Source organism: Podarcis melisellensis, assembly GCF_964234715.1.
Source record: "Podarcis melisellensis genome assembly, chromosome: 2".
Classification (NCBI taxonomy): Eukaryota; Metazoa; Chordata; class Lepidosauria; order Squamata; family Lacertidae; genus Podarcis; species Podarcis melisellensis.
This window is the reverse complement of record NC_138529.1, coordinates 109,378,642-109,401,638: the sequence shown is the minus strand read 5'-3', so window position 1 is coordinate 109,401,638 and position 22,997 is coordinate 109,378,642. Positions and strand designations below refer to the sequence as shown.

At 45.0% G+C, this 22,997-nt stretch overlaps 2 protein-coding genes across 3 annotated transcripts in view; both read right to left on the bottom strand.

Moving 5' to 3' along the window:
- The window catches only part of MPIG6B (megakaryocyte and platelet inhibitory receptor G6b), a 116,795-nt gene extending 113,617 nt beyond the window's left edge, over positions 1-3,178 (bottom strand). Inside the window, exon 1 of the mRNA XM_081903021.1 lies at positions 2,072-3,178. The gene's annotated coding sequence lies outside the window, so the exon portion shown is untranslated. The remainder of the gene's footprint in view (positions 1-2,071) is intronic.
- The window catches only part of CLIC1 (chloride intracellular channel 1), a 44,864-nt gene continuing 22,967 nt past the window's right edge, over positions 1,101-22,997 (bottom strand). For both annotated transcript variants that reach the window (XM_081903314.1, XM_081903315.1), the window contains exons 2-6: positions 7,221-7,330; positions 6,919-7,044; positions 5,549-5,655; positions 3,936-4,117; positions 1,101-1,383 (exon numbers count right to left, since the gene is read on the bottom strand). In XM_081903314.1, coding sequence (XP_081759440.1) covers positions 1,222-1,383; positions 3,936-4,117; positions 5,549-5,655; positions 6,919-7,044; positions 7,221-7,330 — 687 coding nt within the window. In that variant the 3' untranslated portion in view covers positions 1,101-1,221. The remainder of the gene's footprint in view (positions 1,384-3,935; positions 4,118-5,548; positions 5,656-6,918; positions 7,045-7,220; positions 7,331-22,997) is intronic.

Genomic DNA, 22,997 nt, shown 5'->3' with positions numbered 1-22,997 from the left:
GCCAATCAGAAGGTCGGCGGTTTGAATCCCCACGACGGGGTGAGCTCCCGTTCCTCGGTCCCTGCTCCTGCCAACCTAGCAGTTCAAAAGCACACCAGTGCAAGTAGATAAATAGGTACCACTCCGGCGGGAAGGAAAACGGCGTTTCCGTGCGCTGCTCTGGTTTGCCAGAAGCGGCTTAGTCATGCTGGCCACATGACCCAGAAGCTGTACGCCGGCTCCCTCGGCTACTAAAGCGAGATGAGCGCCGCAACCCCAGTCAGCCATGACTGGACCTAATGGTCAGGGGTCCCTTTACCTTTACCTTTAGCTAGGGGACATTATTCCCAGTGCCACACAGCATGTGGCTACGAACAGCCAAGGAAGGATTGGTGCAAGAGACTGACAAAAGTGACTCCTAAAGGCAAACTCAAGGAGTCCCCATTTCATCATCGCACGCACCCACCCACCCAGGGACCATTCTCCCCATGTCCCCTGTGGGGGGTGTCTCCTAACAACTCTCACCAACCCTAAAAAGCAAGAGCTCCCAGGATTCTTTGAGAGAAGCCGTGACTGTTTAAACTGGTACAATCCTGGTTTAAATGTGTAGTGCAGCCCAGTTGGGCATGTAACACTAATAATCATGTGGCAGTTAGTGGCCGGTGTTACACTGATAAAATCTGAGATACCGCGGATGTTTCTAGTCACCTGACCAGAAGCAGCCAACCAGAGTTCTTTCAGCCACCAGCACCAGGACCAATCGGAGGGGTCCCTCAAAACTCATGGTAGGACCCCAGCATTCTAACCCAGTCGGTCTCCTTAATTAGCCAATCAGAACATTTCACCGCCGCTCCTCAAATACTTAAGAATCCTATGGTGTCACCCTCAAATCTCTCCATTTTGAATAACTACCCAATTAAGATTCCTCAGTAATACAGAAGCAGCCAAATATTTTAGCAGCCATTCATTGCTTCCCCACTATTTTCGGGAGTGAGGAGGCAGGGAAAGCACTCGGGTTTAATATTTTTACAAATGTGTACTTTTATTTTATTCTTGTTCTTACTGAAATTCAAATCAAGTCCCCCCCTCCCAGAAAATAAGTCATTCTCCCTCCTTCCTCCCCCCTTCCCCCCCCAAAACGTAAGTACATACATAAAAATACCCTTCAATGGGCCCAACCCCAGACCCCAATATCCCTGCCACGGAAACCCTACGTCCCTTTTTCCAACTCTCGGAAGTTTGTTATTTCAAAGCTTTGGCAACCAGCTCATAAGCTAGCTCAATCTCTTCGTCGTCTGGGCAGGTGCTGGCAAACTCCTCACGGGCGTAAGCATTCTTCAGATAGCGGTGGATGCCTTGGAATGCCTCAGGGATGGTAAAGTTGCGGTACTTCTTGCACACCACCTGTTGAGACGGAGAGATCAAACATCATTTAGGCAACATGGCATATGAATGAACCAGGCGCGCGTGCGTTCCGAGATTCCACACAAGAAGGAATGTGGTAATAGGTGCAGAACTTAGAATTCAGTAAAATCAAAGCATTCTGCCTGCTTGCGGACGTCCGCCTGCTTGTGTGCTTCAAAACAGGACAGATAACATCTCACACAACACACAATACAGTGGGACCTCGGGTTACAGACGCTTCAGGTTACAGACTCCGTTAACCCAGAAATAGTACTTTGCTTCAGGGTGAGAACAGAAATCGTGCTCCAGCGGCGCAGCGGCAGTGGGAGGCCCCATTAGCTAAAGTGGTACCTCAGGTTAAGAACAGTTTCAGGTTAAGAACGGACCTCTGGAATGAATTAAGTACTTAACCCGAGGTACGACTGTACCCCTGTCCAAGCATTCTTGTTGCCGTGTTCATTAACATAGAAGTGAAACAGCCAATGAGATTGGCTGCACTCCACATTTAAACCTGTATCATACCACTGTAAAAAGTCATGTCTTCCCTCAAGGAATCCTGGGAACTGCTGTTTGTTAAGGGTGCCGAGAGTCATAATAATATATAATAATTATTTACTATTTATACCCCGCCCATCTGGCTGGGCTTCCACAGCCACTCTGGGCGGCTTCCAACAAAATATTAAAATACAGTAATGCATCAAATATTAAAAGCTTCCCTAAACAGGGATGCCTTCAGATGTCTTCTAAAAGTCTGGTAGTTGTTGTTCTCTTTGACATCTGGTGGGAGGGCGTTCCACAGGGCGGGTGCCACTACCGAGAAGGCCCTCTGCCTGGTTCCCTGTAACTTGGCTCCTCACAGGGAGGGAACCGCCAGAAGGCCCTCGGCACTGGACCTCAGTGTCCAGGCAGAACGATGGGGGTGGAGACGCTCCTTCAGATATACAGTGGTACCTCAGGTTACATACGCTTCAGGTTACAGACTCCGCAAACCCAGAAATAGTGCTTCAGGTTAAGAACTTTGCTTCAGGATGAGAACAGAAATCGTGCTCCGGCGGCGCGGTGGCAGCGGGAGGCCCCATTAGCTAAAGTGGTGCTTCAGGTTAAGAACAGTTTCAGGTTAAGTACAGACCTCTGGAACAAATTAAGTACTTAACCTGAGGTACCACTGTACTGGACCGAATCATGAAACAATCCCTGTTCCCCTCACAGAGCTACAGTTCCCAGGTCAGTTTTTAGCCATCAATGCCTCTGGGAAGTGTAGCTTTGCTAAGGTAATAAGCGTCTCCCTTCAACACTCAGAAACCATAACAAACCGCTTTGAATGTGTAGTGCAGCTGGGGCCATTGTGGCTGAAGATAATTTTTCTTTTCCCTCTGTAGCTCAATTTCAAGAAAGACCAGTGATTCAATTAATCTCAAACCTCAGCCAACAGATTTCCACGCTTATATTGTGATAAGTTACAGTGGTGCCTCGCAAGACGAAAATAATCCGTTCCGCGAGTCTCTTCGTCTAGCGGTTTTTTTGTCTTGTGAAGCAACCCTATTAGTGGCTTAGCGGCTATTAAAGGCTTAGCGGCTTAGCAGCTAAAAGGCTATTAGCGGCTTAGCGGCTTAGAAAAGGGGGGGGGAGCGAAAAAAAATCACAAGACTTGCAAGACGTTTTCGTCTTGCGAAGCAAGCCCATAGGGAAATTCGTCTTGCGAAGCGCATCGAAAAACGGAAAACCCTTTCGTCTAGCAGGTTTTTCGTCTTGCGAGGCATTTGTCTTGTGGGGCACCACTCTACCATATTTTTCACTCTGTAAGACTCACTTTTCCCCTCCTAAAAAGTAAGTGGTGCGTCTTATGGAGCGAATACGCAGCTATCGCACAGCGATCCCTCTTGCTGTTCTGGCTTCAGCAAAAGCAACGCAAAGCCTCTTCAACAACATTTGATTCAAAATAATTTTTTTTTCTTGTTTTCCTTCTCTAAAAACTAGGTGCATCTTAAGAGCGAAAAATACGGTACAGTGGTGTCCCGCAAGACGAATGCCTCGCAAAATGAAAAACGCGCAAGACGAAAGGGTTTTTCGGTTTTTGCGTCGCTTCGCTAGACGAGTTTCCCTATGGGCTTGCTTCACAAGACGAAACGTCTTGCGAGTTCTTGCGAGTTTTTTTCCTTTTTCTTAAAGCCGCTAAGCCGCTAATAGCCATGCTTCGCAAGACGAAAAGAACGAAGACGAAGAGACTCGCGGAACGGATTAATTTCGTCTTGCGAGGCACCACTGTATTTAGATCTTGAAGTAGCCATCTACCCAGATACTTAACAGGAGAATCTTTCCACAGAGATGCCTATCTTTTTGCCATTTTGTCCTTAGAAGAATGATTTAAATTAAAACCCAGCCATGAAAAGATCTGGCCGGGTTAATTTTATAACCCGAGTCTTGGGGAATCTGAAGTCCCCATTTAACTTGCTGCGCTGGGGAAAGCCCTCCTAACTCCCAGATTCCATCCAATCCTCCTGGCCTTGGGGGTGGAGTGGGGCTGGAGGAGGAGCAAAAGAAGAGGTTTTCACCTTGACGATGTGAAGCTTGGGCAGAAGATTGCAGTCGGCCAACGTGAGCTCATCCCCATCAAGGAATTTGCGGCGGGACTGACCCTCGTCCTCCGCACTATTCTCGTCCACCTCCTCCGGCAGCGGCGTTGTCAAATAAACATCCAGGACCTTCAACGCTTTCAGCAAACCTTTCTCGAGATCTAAGAAATACGGGGGGGGGGACGGGCAGGGGGAGAGGGGGTAGGAATGAATGGAACCATTGAAAAGCCAAGGAGTGACGAGGGAAAACATCAGGAAGGGTTCAAGTAGCATCTAAGCTGGAAAGGGAGCCATTGGGATTTGAGGCAAGAGGGAGACACAGAGGGAGCCAATGGCATCCAAGAAAAAAAGAATGACAGAGCCAATGAGATTAAGGAATTAAGGCACCACCTGCATTTCAGGCAGTGTCCTACCACTTTAAATGGTCATGATCCCCCCAAGGAATTATGGGAGTTGTAGTTTGTTAAGGGTGCCTAGAGCCACCCTATTCCCCTCACAGGTCTACAATTCCCAGATTGGTTTAACGATTGATCCCTCTTTTCAAGGAACTTTGGGAATCATAGCACTGGAGGAGAAGAAAGGTCTCAGCACCCTTTTCTTCTTCTTCCAAGAACCTTGGAAGGGGAAGGAGGGAAGTCGTTGAATGTATGTCTATAATGCAGGGTGGATTTGATTTCAATCAAATCGATTTAAATCACAATTTAAGACAGTAAGACTAGATTTAAATCTTTTTTTACGGGAAGACATTCTTGCTGGTATAATCTTAATATTTACAACCAAATGAAGGTTTCATTTCTGGAATAATATATTTTCAGAGTAGTTTTTACAGTTATATAAAAAATTACTGATTTGGTTATACTATTAGAAATGAAAAAGACAGGTCATTATGAAATCATTGTGAGGTTTAATAAGTTATATGTTTGGACAACTTTTCTGCTGTACTTTATTGGAAGGAGAAAAAATAATCATTTCCTTAATAACAATTTATTTAACTGAAACAATAACATTATAGCATACGTATCCATGTTTGTTAACTGATGTGGTTAAACAATTAAAAAACAACTTAAGACTGAGTTTTAGCACACATGAAAAAATTAAAACAAATCATGACTTCCTGATGAATAGCCTTTGAACTATAATGTAACTTAAATATAAAACTATCTTTAGAATTTTTTTCCTCCAAAAGCATTTTATTTTTTAAAAAATCCAATTTAATTAAAAAATATTGATTTAAAAAATAATAATCCGATTTTATTTATTTATTTATTTTAATCATTGATTTTTATCCACCCTGGTATAATGAAAGATGTTAATGTGGAAATGTAAAACCTGGAAACTTTAATAAAAATGATTAAAAATAAGGGGGGGGGATCTCAGCACCCTTAGAAAGTTATGGCTCCCAGGATTCATACGCAATAACCTAGATGAATCCCGCCCAATTAAAACAAAGATGCAAGCAAGCAGTAACTGAAGCCTATGGAGGAAAGAAGCCAGTGAGAACGAAAGGAGAACTGAAAAATACCAATCTGAGAATCAAAACACTTGGGAAGAGGCCGCCCAGTGAGGATTTATTTGGGGGCCAAGATACTCACTGGAGTTCTGCCCCGGGTTCGAGTTCTTGATATAGGCAGAGAACTTGGCAAAGACGTCAAGGCCAGCTGTGTTGGACTCGGGGTTACGGGCAGCCAACTTGGGGTACCTGTGGAAGAGAAGGCAGATTTATCATCAACCGTGAGGCGGCCTCGCTTAGTGGCGTCTCCCGCAACTCCTCCTAGAGAGAGCCAGCAACCCCCTTATCCTAACCAGCCCCCCTAGATCCACAAAAATTATCGAAAACATTGAAAGTACTCAATAAATGGAGGTTCTGTCCCCTGCCCCTCAGAAGAAGCCTGCCCCCTTGAGGGGGTGATCTCCTAAAAAATGGTCATCATCATCTATTATTTCTATTCTGCCCATCTGGCTGGGTTTTTCCAGCCATTCTGGGCAGCTTCCAACAAAAGATTAAACGTAAAGGTAAAGGGATCCCTGACCATTAGGTCCAGTCGTGACCAAATATGGGGTTGCAGCGCTCATCTCGCTTTATTGGCCGAGAGAGCCGGCGTACAATTTCGGGGTCATGCGGCCAGCATGACTAAGCCACTTCTGATGAACCAGAGCAGCACACAGAAAGGCTATCTACCTTCCCGCCAGAGTGGTACCTATTTATCTACATGCACTTTGACATGCTTTCAAACTGCTACGTTGGCAGGAGCCGGGACATAGCAACGGGAGCCCAATCCATCGCGGGGATTCGAACCGCCAACCTTCTGATCGACAAGCCCTAGACTCTGTGGTTTAACCCACAGCGCCATCCGCGTCCCTTAACAAAAATCTTTTAATCTTTCAACAAAAGATTAAGATTTTAACCTTTTAACAAAAGATTAAAAATACATTAAAACATCAGTCATTAAAAACGTCCCTAAACAGGGCTGCCTTCAGATGTCTTCTAAAAGTCAGATACAGTGGTACCTCGGGGTACAGACGCTTCAGGTTACAGACTCCGCTAACCCAGAAATAGTACCTCAGGTTAAGAACTTTGCTTCAGGAAGAGAACATAAATTGTGCTCTGGTGGCGCGGCGGTGGGAGGCCCCGTTAGCTAAAGTGGTACCTCAGGTTAAGAACAGTTTCAGGTTAAGAATGGACCTCCAGAACGAATTAAGTTCTTAACCCGAGGTACCACTGTAGTTTTTTATTTCCTTGACATCTGGTCGGGCGTTCCACAGGGTGGGCACCACCACTGAGAAGGCCCTCTGTCTGGTTCCTTGTAACCTCACTTCTTGTACTGAGGGAACCACCAGAAGGCTCCTGGTGCTGGACCTCAGTGTCCAGGCTGAACGATGGGGGTGGAGATGCTCCTTCAGGTATACAATAATAATCCTTGGTACGCCCACGATCAGCTCAATTGCCTCATATAATTCTTACTTGGGAGGGCAGAGGACCTCCTCAAGGAACTCTTCAATCTTGTTAGTGTCTGTATGAACCTCGGTCCCGTACATCAGGAACGGGAGCTGACCTCCGGGACATAGTTTCTGCACCGTCTCAGTCCTCCTGCAAGGAAGAGAAGAAGAAGAAGAACATATTAAGAGTGCAGAAAGAATATATTAACTGCGGGAAGGACCCCGGAGCAAAGATAAGCGATGCTGGCCAGATGGGGGAGATGCATGTGAGAGTCCGTAGCAAAAGGGAGGGCGCCATAGGGTGCCCCTGCGGCAATTTCTACCCACCTCTTGGTGTCCACCGTGGTGACATTGAAGGTCACGCCCTTGAGCCAAAGGACCATGAAGAGTCGCTGGGAGAAGGGGCAGTTCCCGATTTTGGCTCCATCGCTGCCAGCCTGAGGAAATGAAACCAAAACATTGAGATCTAAGCCTCAATCTAACTCTGCCATTCTGTAATTCAATGACCAGACCCGTCTTTAGCCTAATCCAGCTCGTCTTATGTACATCATCATCATCATTGTTAAGTTGTGGGTGAACATATCAGACGACATGGCGATTCTTCAAACAGCTCTTGTTTATTCACAGGTCAGAACAGAACTGAACTGAAGGGTTCAGCCAGCCTGCTTATATAGAGCTCCACTACAACGCAACAGTAACCATTTTCTGTAACTATCCAATCACTGAACATCACTTTCAATCCCTTATTTGCATATGTGGACCTGAGTGTAAACTATCTACAGTATCCCCCTGCTGGCCAAGGGTGAGAACTTCAGTACATAACAATCATCATCATTTATACCCCACCCATCTTGTTGGCTTTCCCCAGCCACTCTGCTAGTTAACTCTGCAGCCTTGGGATGGTACCCAAAATGTAGCTTAAGTAATTCTGGAAACATAGTGTGATGGTTCTAGGGGTTGCTCGTGCGTAAGTTGCCGCCACTCCTGGCTAGGTTGCCTGGTTGAACCCTTTCTGTCTGGACAGCCCTTCACTTCGTGGCTGTCTCAGTCACTAGCAGAATCCGTCAGTGGGCGTTTCTTGAACTTCTTCCAGCAAAGAAGTTCTTTGACGCCAAGTCTGCTCCTACTCTCCCTGCGCGGAAGTCTTCTGCGCAGGGAGGGTGTGGGCAGCGGAGGACCCGTGCTCTCCCCGCTGGTCTCCGGCGAGGAGTCCTGGAGCCCCCTCGCCGATTCCCCCATCTGCCCCCCTTCACCCCTGGTGTTACGCTGATTTCCTTCCCCAGCAGATGGGCTGCCTCTCTCCCTGCTGGGACCCTCTCCGGCATCCCTCTGGAGCCTTCCCTCCGCCTCTAGCTCCAATGGCAGTTCCCTGACACATAGCTAAAGTAATTCCCGCTGCAAGCCAGAGAGAGGGCAGTGTTTGATAGACAGATAAAACTTTATTCGCATTAGCCAATGGCCATATCAACAAAAAAATTCCTTCCAGTAGCACCTTAAAGACCAACTAAGTTAGTTCTTGGTATGAGCTTTCGTGTGCATCTGAAGAAGTGTGCATGCACACGAAAGCTCATACCAAGAACTAACTTAGTTGGTCTTTAAGGTGCTACTGGAAGGAATTTTTTTTGTTTTGACTATGGCAGACCAACACGGCTACCTATCTGTAACTGGCCATATCAACAGTAAAACATTATAGTATACGCAGAAAAGGAAGTTTGATTTAAGAGCACAATTTAAAAGTTTGAGCACAATTTAAAGTCCTGAATCAGACGTCAGTTAGTGGCCCTTATTCTGATTGCCCCTGTTATGAACCTAGCAACCTTTGCTGTTACCTGATAGGACAATTTTTATCTGATAGGAGAAAGGGCATTGTGGCAGTGGTTGAGCGCCCTGGGATGGTTAGTATGAGTGGGGTGTTTTACGAGACTCAGGATCACGGCACTTTTTACCAGCGACTTGGCCTTCAGGAAGCCACAAAAGCATGTAGGAAAGGGCTGAGACTGACTTGCAACTTGAAATTCCCAGGTATCAAAAAATGTCATTTATGAATGCCACTACTGCGGCCCATGTTTTGCTAGCCCAGAAACTGGGAAATGAGCGAGGTCCCAACCAAAGAAGAACGGCAACTTAAGCCGACGGAATATGCGCAGCTTGCAGGCTTAACATATAGAATAAGAGAACAAGAAGGACATACGTTTAGAGAAGATTGGAAAACGTTTATTGAATGTATGGGAAATAGCAGTGTACAGCTGAAAACGCATTAAGACAAATTCAACGGTGTAAATAAGTTCTGATGGATGTAATAATGGAATGCTGAATGGTATAGTTTTTGTAAAATATGCAGGGATTTATGATATGTAAAATGAGCCATGGAAAGAGAAGAAGGGGAGTCACTGATATCTTAAGGATGTAGAAATGAGTACTTTAAATTGTAAAACTGAAAACTTAATAAAACTGAAAGAGTCTGACTTTTAACCACTAGAGGGAGACAGTGGCATATGAAAGGCCACAATACCTTCCTCCACAGTGAAATATAGTATTGGTTCTTTGCACTTACAAAGGTCACAGTCACCCAAACCTTTTTATTTTAAAAAAAGGAAAAAACAGAGTCGCCCTGTTCCGAAGTGGCTGTAAATCACAGTGCTGGTGATCAGTTGGCATGCTTTCCGTAGGTTTCGGTCTCCCCTGCAGGCTGGGAGCTCCTGCTGAACCTTGATCTCTGTTTAGCTTGCCACACAGGAGTCGCTAACTAAGCAGGTTTATCAACCGGGTTCTATGCAAGTTCCTGAGAGGGCTCCGAGCGCAGGCCTGCAGGAGGATTTCTCCTAGTACAAAATGAGGAGAGAGACAGGAGGATCCAATAGGCCAAACTGCACTGAAGGGGGCGCCGCGCTTAAGGAGGCAACCTTAATGGCGCTGCTTTTATTATCTTTTACTATACCTGCGTTTGATGATGTACTTTAGATGCCATGGGCTCTCCTATAATGAGCTTAAAAAAATATTGAAATATTGTTGTTTAGTCGTGTCAGCCTCTTCGTGACCCCATGGACCAGAGCACGCCAGGCACTCCTGTCTTCCACTGCCTCCCACAGTTTGGTCAGACTCATGCTGGTAGCTTCAAGAACACTGTCCAACCATCTCGTCCTCTGTCGTCCCCTTTTTCTTGTGCCCTCCATCTTTCCCAACATCAGGGTCTTTTCCAGGGAGTCTTCTCTTCTCATGAGGTGGCCAAAGTATTGGAGCCTCAGCTTCACGATCTGTCCTTCCCTTGAGCACTCAGGGCTGATTTCCTTCAGAATGGATAAGTTTGATCTTCTTGCAGTCCATGGGACTCTCAAGAGTCTCCTCCAGCACCATAATTCAAAAGCATCCATTCTTCGGCGATCAGCCTTCTGTATGGTCCAGCTCTCACTTCCATACATCACTACTGGGAAAACCATAGCTTTAACTATACAGGTCTTTGTTCCCAAAAGACCAGAGGCTTTTTTGCTTGGTGTGATGGGAAAGGAAATTAAGATAAAGGACCAAAGATTATTCATGTATGCCACAGCTACGGCAAGGACTTTGTTAGCCCTAAACTGGAAATCACAAGAAGTTCCTACCATTGTGGAGTGGCAGTCGAAAATGACAGACACGGAACTAGCCAAATTGATGGGAAGGATTCAGGGATGAGGACGACCAGAGATTCCAGGATAAATGGAGTAAATTTACTGAGTATTTAAAAGACAGTTGTAAAAACTTAAAAGACACTAGCAGGACTGAAGTAACTCCTATAATGTAAAATAAATAAATAAAATGAGAGGATAAAATACGCGAAAGAATGCGACAAGGGATACCAACTGAAGGGAAGGAGGGAAGTCATGGCTTGGTAGAGCAAAATAGTTTATATGTTGATGTATGTATGAAATAATGGACGCAGGTGGCACTGTGGGTTAAACCACAGAGCCTAGGACTTGCCGATCAGAAGGTCGATGGTTCGAATCCCTGCGACAGGGTGAGCTCCCGTTGCTCGGTCCCTGCTCCTGCCAACCTAGCATTTCGAAAGCACATCAAAGTGCAAGTAGATAAATAGGTACCGCTCCAGCGGGAAGGTAAACGCAGTTTCCATGCGCTGCTCTGGTTCCCCAGAAGCGGCTTAGTCATGCTTGCCACATGACCCGGAAGCTGTATGCCGGCTCCCTCATTCAGTAAAGCGAGATGAGCGCTGTAACCTCAGAGTCGGCCACGACTGGACCTAATGGCCAGGGGTCCCTTTACCTTTACCTATGTATGAAATGTATGGAAAGAAAGATTATGTAAAGAAAACAATAAAAAAATTATTGGGCGGGGAATAGATACAATGCGCGACCGCAGCCAGAATGGCCAAACTTGTGGCAAGCCAGCACCTCTGGGGACAGTGGGCTGCATAGACAACAGGAATCTCTTATCAACAGTTGCCAAAGGGAAGAAGATCTCTTGCTCCAGTAACCCATACAGTCAGGGAGGAGATAAGATGAATCATCTTCCATGGAGGATTAAGGCCACCAAACGTTGCCTTGGAAACAGATGGGCTTCCCCAAACATCCTCCAGAAAGTTGAGTTGTTGCCAGCTAAACATGGTGCAGCCAGTTCCTACTTCGGCCACTCAGCAATGGTTACCTCTCAGCCACCGCCAGCCTGGCAGGCACAAGGGACAAGAAGTTGCTATAGAAATGCCCAGACAGAAAGGCGTGTGGAGCCAGCCATCAATCAAAATGGCCGCCGGACTTAAGAGCTGCTCCGCAATGTCAATTGGCTGTTTGTATTTTTTTTTTTTGGCAATTCGCTATTCCCATGCAAACAAAAACAAAACGAAAACGCCACATCTAAAATTCTTCAAAAACCTGACTCAGGTTGCAGAATACATTGTGCTGACGTAACCGTCTCCATTTTTCGACTGTCACTGTGCAAGATATACTCAGGGTAGCAAAAATAAAATAAAAAATATATAAAATGGCAGCTCCTGCACCTTTCATATTTGTACAGAAGAGGGAACTCCGGTGTAACCTGTCATGCAAGCTACACGGGGCTTCTGAGCAAGTACTAATAAGTTTGCTTGAACTTAAATAATTAGATTTATATCCTGTCCTTCTTCGCAAAGTTGCCCAAGGTGGCAAACACATCCGTGATAAAACAAAACGATTTTAAAGAAAACAAAAACGTATTCAAAACCCCAAAAAGTATCTAAAAAAAATTAAACCCAATAAATATTTTTAAATGAGATTTAAAAAACACACACCCAAAAAACTATTAAATCAGCAGCAGGGAACTTGTGGCCCTTTAGGTGCTGTCAGGACTCCTGCTATTAGCCCCATCTAGAACTGTCGGTGGCAACAGCGAGGGATGATGAGAGTTATAGTCCAGCAATATCAGTTTTCCCCATCCCTGTAATTAAAGGTGTGAGAGAGCCTTGTTTCCTTTTGCATCCAGCCACACTGCCAATTTCCCGTGACTCAACAGACCGCAATTTCGACGGGCATCCCAGTTGCACAAGAAGTCCCGCTGGCAAGAAAAATATTTCAATCCAGGGAAGAAGAAGAAGAAGAAGAAAACATTTCTCCTTTCTTTAACATGCTAAATTTCCGAACAGAAAATTAATAATTTTAAAAGGCCGCAAGCGCTTTCCCCAGAATATTTTGCATACCATATGTACCATACATTTTAAATCACCTTCCAAGAATCTTGGGCATCCCAGTTGCACAAGAAGTCCCGCTGGCAAGAAAAATATTTCAATCCAGGGAAGAAGAAGAAGAAGAAGAAAACATTTCTCCTTTCTTTAACATGCTAAATTTCCGAACAGAAAATTAATAATTTTAAAAGGCCGCAAGCGCTTTCCCCAGAATATTTTGCATACCATATGTACCATACATTTTAAATCACCTTCCAAGAATCTTGGGAACTGTAGTTTATTGAGACTGCTGGGAAGCATCGCTCCGTGGCGGAGTAAACTACAGCTCCCAGAATTCTTTGCAGGGAAGCCATGACTGTGCAAAGTTCTATACAGTGGTACCTCGGGTTACATATGCTTCAGGTTACATACGCTTCAGGTTACAGACTCCGCTAACCCAGAAATAGTGCTTCAGGTTAAGAACTTTGCTTCAGGATGAGAACGGAAATCACACGGCAGCAGCAGGAGGCCCCATTAGCTAAAGTGGTACCTCAGGTTAAGAACAGTTTCAGGTTAAGAACAGACCTCCAGAACAAATTAAGTACTTAACCCGAGGTACCACTGTAAATATATGTAGCCAGTAGCCCCACCAACGTTTCCCACCCTAAATAATCCCCAGTGCCTTTTCCTAACCACTTTCTGTCATCGTGATTAATTGTTCTCACGGCAACCCTGCCCTTTCCTTTCTTCGAGGGGCTAGCAGGTTAAAGTTTTTTTCAAAAACAAAAACAAAAACCCATGACTCTCCGGTTGCTAAATCGGGCGCAGAAACAAAACCACAAAGCCTTACATGGGGAAAAAATGGGGAGAGATATGCCCTTCCCTGGAAAAAGATCAAGCAAGAATGAGCCATAAAAGTGATAAGTCGACTAGCTTCTGGAGAAAACATGTACACAAGGATGGAGGGTGGAGATGAAGTCACATGATTTCCCGGTGGCTTGGGGCGGCCAGCCTGGTCTGATCTGGAGGAGACAAGAGGGAGTTCCCAGGCTGACATCATTCTGAGACTTAGAAGGGTTTTTTTAAAAAAAATACGAAGGAGATGTTCATTTCAGCCTTTGAACGGCAGCCAGGAAATTCCACTATGAGCTGTCAGAAGTTACTCAGCCACCCAACGACCCCTTATCTCCACTTAATACATTCCGCTCTTGGAGAAGCCACGCTTCATCCATTCCCAAGGAACCCAGGAGTCCGGGCCACAGATATTCAACCCCACTCAAAATAATTATGCCAGGAGTGGAGAATCTCACCTTCACTGGTCCTGCTGAAACGCACCCTTGAACTCTGATAAGGAATCCTGCTTGTCTGAATGGAGGGCACAGAGGAAAGGATGTCTGAACTCATGTAGAAACTAGCCTGCCCTACGAAGGACAATTCTCCATTTGTCGCCCTCCACGCTTTTGCTTTGCTAAAAGGTAAAGGGATCCCTGACCATTAATTCCAGTCATGACCAACTGTGGGGTTGCGGCGCTCATCTCGCTTTATTGGCTGAGGGAGCCGGCGTACAGCTTCCGGGTCATGTGGCCAGCAAGACTAAGCCGCTTCTGGCGAACCAGAGCAGCACACGGAAACGGTGTTTGCCTTCCCGCTGGTGCGGTACCTATAGATCTACTTGCGCTTTGACGTGTTTTCAAACTGCTAGGCTGGCAGGAGCAGGGACTGAGCAATGGGAGCTCACCACGTCATGGGGATATGAACCGCCAACCTTCTGATCGGCAAGTCCTAGGCTCTGTGGTTTGACCCACAGCACCACCCGCGTCCCAAAAAACCATGGCCCTCAAAAGGCTGCCTGGGAGGGACTGTGGCCCTCAAGGTGGAGAAGGTTGCCCACCCTGAATTAGGTCCTACTCCACTTGGGACGCAGGTGGCGCTGTAGTGTAAACCACTGAGCCTTGGGCTTGGGGATCGGAAGGTCAGCGGTTCGAATCCCCTCAATGGGGTGAGCTCCTGTTGCTTGGTCCCTGCTCCTGCCAACCTAGCAGTTCGCAAGCACGTCAAAGTGCAAGTAGATAAATAGGTACCACTCCGGTGGGAAGGTAAACGACATTTCCATGCACTGCTCTGGTTTCGCCAGAAGCAGCTTAGTCATGCTGGCCACATGACCCGGAAAAATTGTCTGCGGATAAACGTTGGCTCCCTCAGCCAGTAAAGCGAGATGAGCGCCGCAACCCCAGAGTTGTCCGCGACTGGACTTAACAGTCAGGGGTCCTTTACCTTTTTTTTACCACTTCTCTTAGAAGAAACCAGGAATCCCAACCCTTAATTTAACCTGCCAAATGCTACGCCCCTGGCCAGCGCTTCGTGTAGCTGAGGAGTGGTTGGCAACAATGCTAAGGATGGGACTCCTACCCTCAAAGTGGGATACCCGGCCACTCTCTCTATTCTAATCTCCTAAAAATGGCAGCTGAGGAGACGTCTTCATCACTACGGCTTATTCCCTTTCATGAATTCCTTCCAACCTTCGAATCCACTTCATCCCTCAAGCTCCTTTGAACCTGCAAAGGCAGCCCAGACTGTCAAAACACCCACCAATGAGACTGCCAGATCTGTAATCTGAAAAGGCATCTCCTTCAGGGTGTAACCCTCTTCAGGCCCAAGGGCCACCGGGCAACTTCCAGGGGGCCACAACAGCGGTGGGTGGGGCCAAGGGCAAAAATACCAAAACAGATATGAATTTTTCCGTCCTCACAGAAGGCTGGTTTCAACCAATTCCTTCCTCCATTCAGGCAAGGAAGAGGCATGAATAGAGTTCAAGGGCCCATTCCAGCCAGCGACGACACCAGCATTTCTGGAGAAATGACATTTTGCAGGTGCTAAATATAGGAAGAGGGGAAAGCAAAAATCGGGGATGCCTATTTCCGTCTCTCTCTTTTCCACCAGAGCACACAGACAGAAAAGACATTGTAAGGAGACTTTGTTCCCAAGCGCCACCCCTTAAAGCCAAGCCTGCTGGCACTCTTCCCGTCTCTAACCCAATATTTATGTATTTGCATTTCGCACCATGACGAGAGCAGCCGAGCTTAAAGCACACGTACAACATCTTCTGCCTGAAAAAGGGAAAGGGGGTAAAAATGAAAAACTGGAATGACTTTCAAATTTGCCATCTCCCCTTCTGACCAGTGTTACAAACTTAGGTATATAAGCTAGGCCTCAAATGGCTCCTTAAACCAGGGTTGTAGTCACCAAAACACAAGGTTTAGTTGCTATTTGGGGGCAAAACGGCTCTAAAGCCTTGTTTTCCGAAAGATGGTCTGGCTGGGATTTGATTCTCAGTCGAACATCTGAGAAGCTCGCTCACAACTTTCCGACATTTGCGGCCGGATCAAGCAAAATTTATTAATTGCAGTTGTTTTGGTAGGTGGTGTTTTTATTTGCAAAATTGCAAATTGGAAGAGATTCATAAATGGAATTCAATTAAACCGACCAACAAGTGAATAAATATTCATTTGAATTCCCCCCAATATGGACTAACATAGCTAAAATCTTATAATTTTTTATTGGTAGATAGGATGGTCAGCTGTAAAATGAAGGTGGGGAAGAAGGCAGAGGGCCTTCTCGGTGGTGGCGCCCATCCTGTGGAACGCCCTCCCATCAGATGTCAAGGAAATAAACATCTATCTGACTTTTAGAAGACATCTGAAGGCAGCCCTGTTCAGGGAAGTTTTTAATGTTTGTTTTGTTGTGTTTTTAATATTTTGTTGGTGAAACCCAGCCAGATGGGTGGGGTACAAATAAATCATCATCATCATCATCATGCATCTTTAATAGGAGAGGGGATTTCAACAAGTACAGCCTGCCATGCAGCTAGTAAAGGTGCAGGATCCATTTACCCTTTTGCATCTGGCTAACGTGGCGCTGTGGGTTAAAGCCTCAGCGCCTAGGACTTGCCGATCGAAAGGTCGGCGGTTCGAATCCCTGCGGCGGGGTGCGCTCCCGCTGCTCGGTCCCAGCGCCTGCCAACCTAGCAGTTCGAAAGCACCTCCGGGTGCAAGTAGATAAATAGGGACCGCTTACCAGCGGGAAGGTAAACGGCATTTCCGTGTGCGGCTCTGGCTCGCCAGATGCAGCTTTGTCACGCTGGCCACGTGACCCGGAAGTGTCTTCGGACAGCGCTGGCCCCTGGCCTCTTGAGTGAGATGGGCGCACAACCCCAGAGTCTGTCAAGACTGGCCCGTACGGGCAGGGGTACCTTTACCTTTACCTTTAACGTAACAGTAGACTCTCCTTCTTCCCTCCCCACCGCCAACTCAAAGAACCCAGGACTCCATATTCTAAGTCCTCTTTCCTGGCTCCGGATTAGTTCAGAGTACACTCACGCTGGAATAATTTGCTGGGCTTGATAACGCTCTACCTCTGCCACAGCCTTTGGCCTAATCCAGGAAAGATACAGGAGCAAATCAGTGACAACTGACTCCAGCACACGCGTACGTTTGCGAGAGCGTTTCTGCCCACACATGCACACACACCCAGCGGCCGGTGCTAAGATCAAATGCAACTCGGACAATAAAAACAAGGGAATAAAAAGCCGACAACAAGCTAAACTGTGAGGAAATGTATTCCAGGGAACAGAGGGAGGGAGGGAGGCAGGCACAGTTTCTGTTAGGTGCCACAAATATGCAGAATGTACCTGTTGATTCAGGGAGATCCAGATTCTGCACTAGGGTTAATTAATGCAAATAGTGCAACATTCCAGAAGCTGTGTGCACACCTGAGAAGGATGTGGCAAGCTGAAATGAGCCAAAGCCATGCTGCGGAGAGGACAGGACTATCCGCCAATGCAAGTCTCAGGGGCGCTGCAGCCCTCTCAGGGTCTCACTCCGCAATCCCTTTCTGATGGTGAACACCAGGCACAGGCAAACTCGGCCCTCCAGAAGCTTTGGGACTACAACTCCCATCATCCCCGACCACTGGTCCTGTTAGCTAGGGATGATGGGAGTTGTAGTCCCCAAAAAATCTGAAGGGCTGAGTTTAGCCATACCTGGTGTACACGGAGGAGGATCCGCAGAATGTCGATCATCCGGGCGATCAAGGCTTCCGCCCATAGCTGCCAACTTCACGGTACGATCATCTTTATTGTCATTGTCCCATACAGAACAACGAAATTGAAAAAAAAATCTACATCAGACATTCAAAAACCAGCAAGCCTGCTATTCCAGCTTGGTTAACCCCCTAAAAACTCTGATACCCCATAATTAAATATAATACACTCCCACAGAGTATATTATGTTTAGGGAAGCTTTTAATGTTTAATAGGTTATTGTATTTTTGTGTTTTGTTGGAAGCCGCCCAGAGTGGCTGGGGAAACCCAGCCAGATGGGCGGGGTATAAATAATAATAATAATTATTATTATTATTATTATTATTATTATTGAAACTACCTTACACTGCGTTTAAAACCAAAATCGCATTTGGATAAAAACTGTTTCTCAGGCGGCTAGTCCTACTCAAGGTCCCTTCCACAACTTTCCACGCAGCCAGAAATCCTGCGAGGAGCAAACAGCTGCGCAAGAGACCCGGAAAAGCGGCGTGCAGGTAAATTTGCTGCTGTGATAGGAATTTTATGGTCTTAGATATATGGTAATGTTCATAACTGCACATACATAGATCAACACAGGAAGACCAACCTGGAACCATTTTGATTCCTAAACTGACCAAATCCTTTCTCTGCAAGGTTAAACTGGAAAAGCCTCCCCATTGTCTCTTTCCTCACAAATCCTGTCTCAAGGATATGTCTGTTTGAATAAGGTGTGAGCCTGTGACCTGGCCCAGGAAATAAGTATTTTACCACTACAAAAGAATGGGCAGGCTCCTCAGGCAATCCAATCAAGTAACCTGCTAGACAGGAGATAAACAACAACAGGAGAAAAACAATATTAAAATTTCTGTGATGTAGGTGGGATGTATCTGAGGGGTGGTCTTAGGTTACACCCCTTCTGTGATGTATGCATAATGTTTCTGGGGTGGTCTTGATCTAGAGGATGGGAATTTCAAAAGTCTTTATAAACTCTTGCACAGCATTTTTGTGGGTCCTCCTCCCTTCCTGCGGGTGAGGGGAGCACCCTGTTGCAACAGATCAATAAAGATCAAGCTTACTAGCTGCTTTGCTTCTCAATATTCTCTGGTTGGCCCCTGTTATTCTCTCCTACCAATAGGGAACCTATGTAAGGACTCTATATGGGCTCTTGGATACCCCATAAGGGAAAAGAGCATATTTTTTATTTTACAACACTGCGAGCAAAGTAGCCAAATGCGAAAAGAAAAGGAGAAGGAGAAGATGCTCCTGTGCCTTTAATAGTTCTGTAGGAGAGGGAATCTCACCAGTGGCAGGGGTTAACCAGGGCAAACGGGGCACTGGCTCGCCAACCTCAGCCTGCCCGCACCTGGCTGTCATCTTACAACCAGGACGGGAGTGGCACTATTTTGTCACCTCCCTCCTCCAGGGTTTCACTGCTGCCCCGGCAGAGCTCATCTTGTGCGAGGGAATTCCATGGTTTCTGACTGTGCCCTGTGAAGCGTAATAATACCCGCCCTTTAAATAGCACTCTAGGTACATTACCTGGCTGTAATAACACCTAGTAACGAAGGTCAATATTATTATCCCCTGCGCTGAAGACAAGGGTGGGGACCTGTGAGCAATCAAAAGTAAGCTTGCTTTATTTCATCTGAGAGGTTCCTGGCTTGAGTCCTTTCTCTCTCCCTCCCCTCCCCGTATATTTTTTATTACATTTTCTATTTTACTTTTTAGAGTATTCATTTATTTTTTATTTTTTTTAATATAATTTTTTATTGAGTTTATAAAATACAGAATCCAACTTCCAATTACAAATTTCCATAGATCTAGTGGACTTCCCCCATCTTCCGAACCCTGCATTCTCTGTACATTCAAAACATCAGCAATTTGTTAACTTATTTCAAACACAATAATGTATCTTTCATTTTATCGTGATATCTAATCTCTAGGACATTGTAGTCCAAATCCTTAAACTTTTAATTTCAACACAATAAAGTTATTTCATTACACCACCTCTGGCTTCTTGTACCTTATTTTCCATTTCAAAAATTTACAAATGCTGAAGCTATAGTTTCCTAAAAAGGAGCATTTTTTTAACATTCATACAACTTATAATGCTTTTTCAAATAGTCCTTAAATTTTTCCCAGACTTCCTCCGTTGCTTCTTCTCCCAAGTCTCGGATTCTGCCAGTCATCTCGGCCAGTTCCATATAGTCCATCAACTGCGTCTGCCATTCTTCCAGCGTGGGTAAATTTTGTGTCTTCCAGTGCTTTGCCATCAGGATCCTTGCTGCTGTAGTGGCGTACATAAAAAAGGTTCTATCTTTCTTGGCCACTCTCTGGTCTACCATGCCCAGGAGGAAGGCCTCCGGTTTCTTGGGTAAGGTAAATCTGAGTACCTTTTTTAATTCATTATGTATCATCTCCCAGAAGGCCTTCACTTTCGGGCAGGTCCACCAGAGGTGTAAGAATGTCCCTTCCTCCTCCTTACACTTCCAACATTTATTGTCCGACAGGTGGTATATCTTTGCAAGCTTGACTGGGGTCATGTACCACCGGTATACCATTTTCATAATATTTTCCTTCAAGGCACTACATGCCGTGAATTTCATCCCGGTGTTCCATAACCTTTCCCAGTCTTCAAACATAATGTTATGCCCCAGGTCCTGCGCCCACTTTATCATGGAGGATTTAACTGTCTCATCCTGTGTATTCCATTTAAGCAGCAAGTTGTACATTCTCGAAAGTAACTTAGATTTTGGCTCTAGCAACTCTGTCTCTAGTTTCGATTTTTCCACCTGGAAACCCACTTTTTTGTCCGCTTTAAAAACTTCCTGAATTTGAGCATAGTGCAACCAATCTCGCACCTTGTTTTTTAACTTTTCCATACTCTGCAACCTCCAATTATCTCCAATTTTTTCAATTATTTCCCAATACTTAGGCCAATGGGCCTCCATATTGAGTCTTTTACATGCTTTGGCCTCCATCGGTGAGAGCCACCTCGGAGTCTTACTCTCCAATAAGTCTTTGTATTTTGTCCAGACCATAAAAATTGCTCTTCTGACAATATGGTTTTTGAACAATCTATGAACTTTAACCTTGTCATACCACAAATATGCATGCCACCCAAAAGCATTACCAAACCCTTCCAGATCGAGGACATCGGTGTTCTCCAATAAAATCCAGTCTTTCAACCAGCAGAAGGCTGCAGATTCATAATATAACCTCAAGTCCGGCAGGGCAAACCCCCCTCTTTCTTTCGCATCAGTTAGTATTTTAAACTTTATTCGGGGCTTTTTGCCCTGCCAGACAAATTTAGAAATATCCCTCTGCCATCTTCCAAAACATTCCACCTTGTCCACGATCTGAAGGGCCTGAAACAAAAATAACATTTTCGGCAATACATTCATCTTTATAGCAGCTATTCTACCCAACAAGGAAAGTTTCAATCTTGACCATGTTTCCAAATCTCTTTTGATCTCTGACCAACATTTCTCGTAGTTATCTTTAAACAAATTCAAATTTTTGGAGGTCAGGTACACCCCTAAGTACTTTACTTTTTTAACCACATTTAGTTCTGTTTCTTTCCTGAACTCCTCTATTTCAGTAGTTGTCAAGTTTTTTGCTAGAACTTTAGTTTTTTGTTTGTTCAACTTGAATCCCGCCGCCCGACCAAAGTCAGAAATTAATTCTAACACTCTTTTAGTGCTAGGGACTGGCTCCTGTAATGTTAATACCAAGTCATCTGCAAATGCTTTCAGTTTATATTGTTTCTCTCCGACCACAATTCCCTGTGCCAACCGGTCATTTCTGATCATGCTCAATAGCACCTCCAGGACTGAAATAAACAGCAGAGGAGACAGAGGGCACCCCTGTCGTGTCCCTTTTTCAATTTTGAACTCCTCTGTCACCACGTTGTTTACTATCAATTTAGCTTTTTGTTCTGAATAAATTGCTTCTATTCCATTTTCAAACCCCCGCCCTACTCCCATCCTTTCCAAGTTTTTCTTCATAAACATCCAAGAGATATTGTCAAAGGCTTTCTCCGCATCAATAAAGATCAACACCGCTCTTGTATTTAAGTTTGTTTGTAAAAATTCCAAAATGTCAATGATGTTTCTTGTGTTATCAAACAAATGCCTGCCCGGGAGAAAGCCTGCTTGGTCCTTATGAATCACTTCATTTAATACTTTCTTAAACCTACTTGCCAAAATGTCTGCAAAAATTTTGTAATCCACATTTAGGAGTGAAATAGGACGGTAGTTCTTAAGTTGGGTTTTTTCAGTTTCTAATTTTGGTATCAACGTGATGAAAGCTTCTTTCCACGTTTCCGGTGCCTTCCTCCCCTCCATAATCTGGTTACAAACTTCCAACAGTGGTTGTATCAACGAATCCTTCAATACCTTATAATATTTGGAAGTAAGTCCATCAGGTCCTGGAGACTTGCCTAGTTGAAGGTTCTGAATGGCACATTCAATTTCTTGATACGTAATATTACAATTCAAAGTTGCTCTCATTTCCGGGGATATTTTTTGTAGTCCATTAGTTATGAGAAATTGATCCACCTCAGAATCTTTTTGCGGCCCTTGTGAATAAAGTTCTTTGAAATATCTCTGGAAATATTTTCTAATTTCCTCGGGTTTCTGAACCATTCTCCCTTTAATCTCTAGATTTGTAACTGTATTAAGCTTTTGTCTCTTTTTCAACTGCCATGCTAGCAGTTTCCCACACTTGTTAGCTGATTCAAAGGATCTTTGTTTCATTTGTTTAATTTTCCATTCCACCTCTTGATTTATCAGTTTCGAATATTGTGCCTGGAAAAACTTCACTTCTCTCAACACTTCCTTCGATTTAGGCCTAGATCTCAATTTTTTCTCTCCTTCTCTTATTTTCTCCAAAATCTTCTCCTTCTTTTCATTCCAGAGCCTTTTTTTAATCGTATTCTGCTGTATTAGAAACCCTCTCATAACTGCTTTACTTGCGTCCCAGATTATTCTTTTTTCCACGGCTGTCTTTAAATTTATTTCAAAATAATCCTTTAAAGCTTTTTGGGCCTTCTTGACAATCTCCTGATCTCTTAGCAGAGTGTCATTCATTTTCCATCTGAAAGATCCGGTTGTATTTAATCTCAGTTCCATTCTCAAAGCATTGTGGTCGGAGCAGGTTTTTGGGCAGATTTCCACTTTTCTAGTCTTAGGTGCCAGTCCTCTAGTTATCCATATTTGGTCGATTCGCGTCCATGTCATGTGAGCTTCAGAAAAGAAAGTTCCTTCTTTCCCTAGAGGGTTCTTGATCCTCCATATATCAATCAAGTCCAAATTGTCAGTCATTTCGAAAAAGGTTTTTGGTAGTCTGCCATCTTTCGTTATGTTAGCACTTTGCGACTTGTCCATATTCACTGAGACAACCC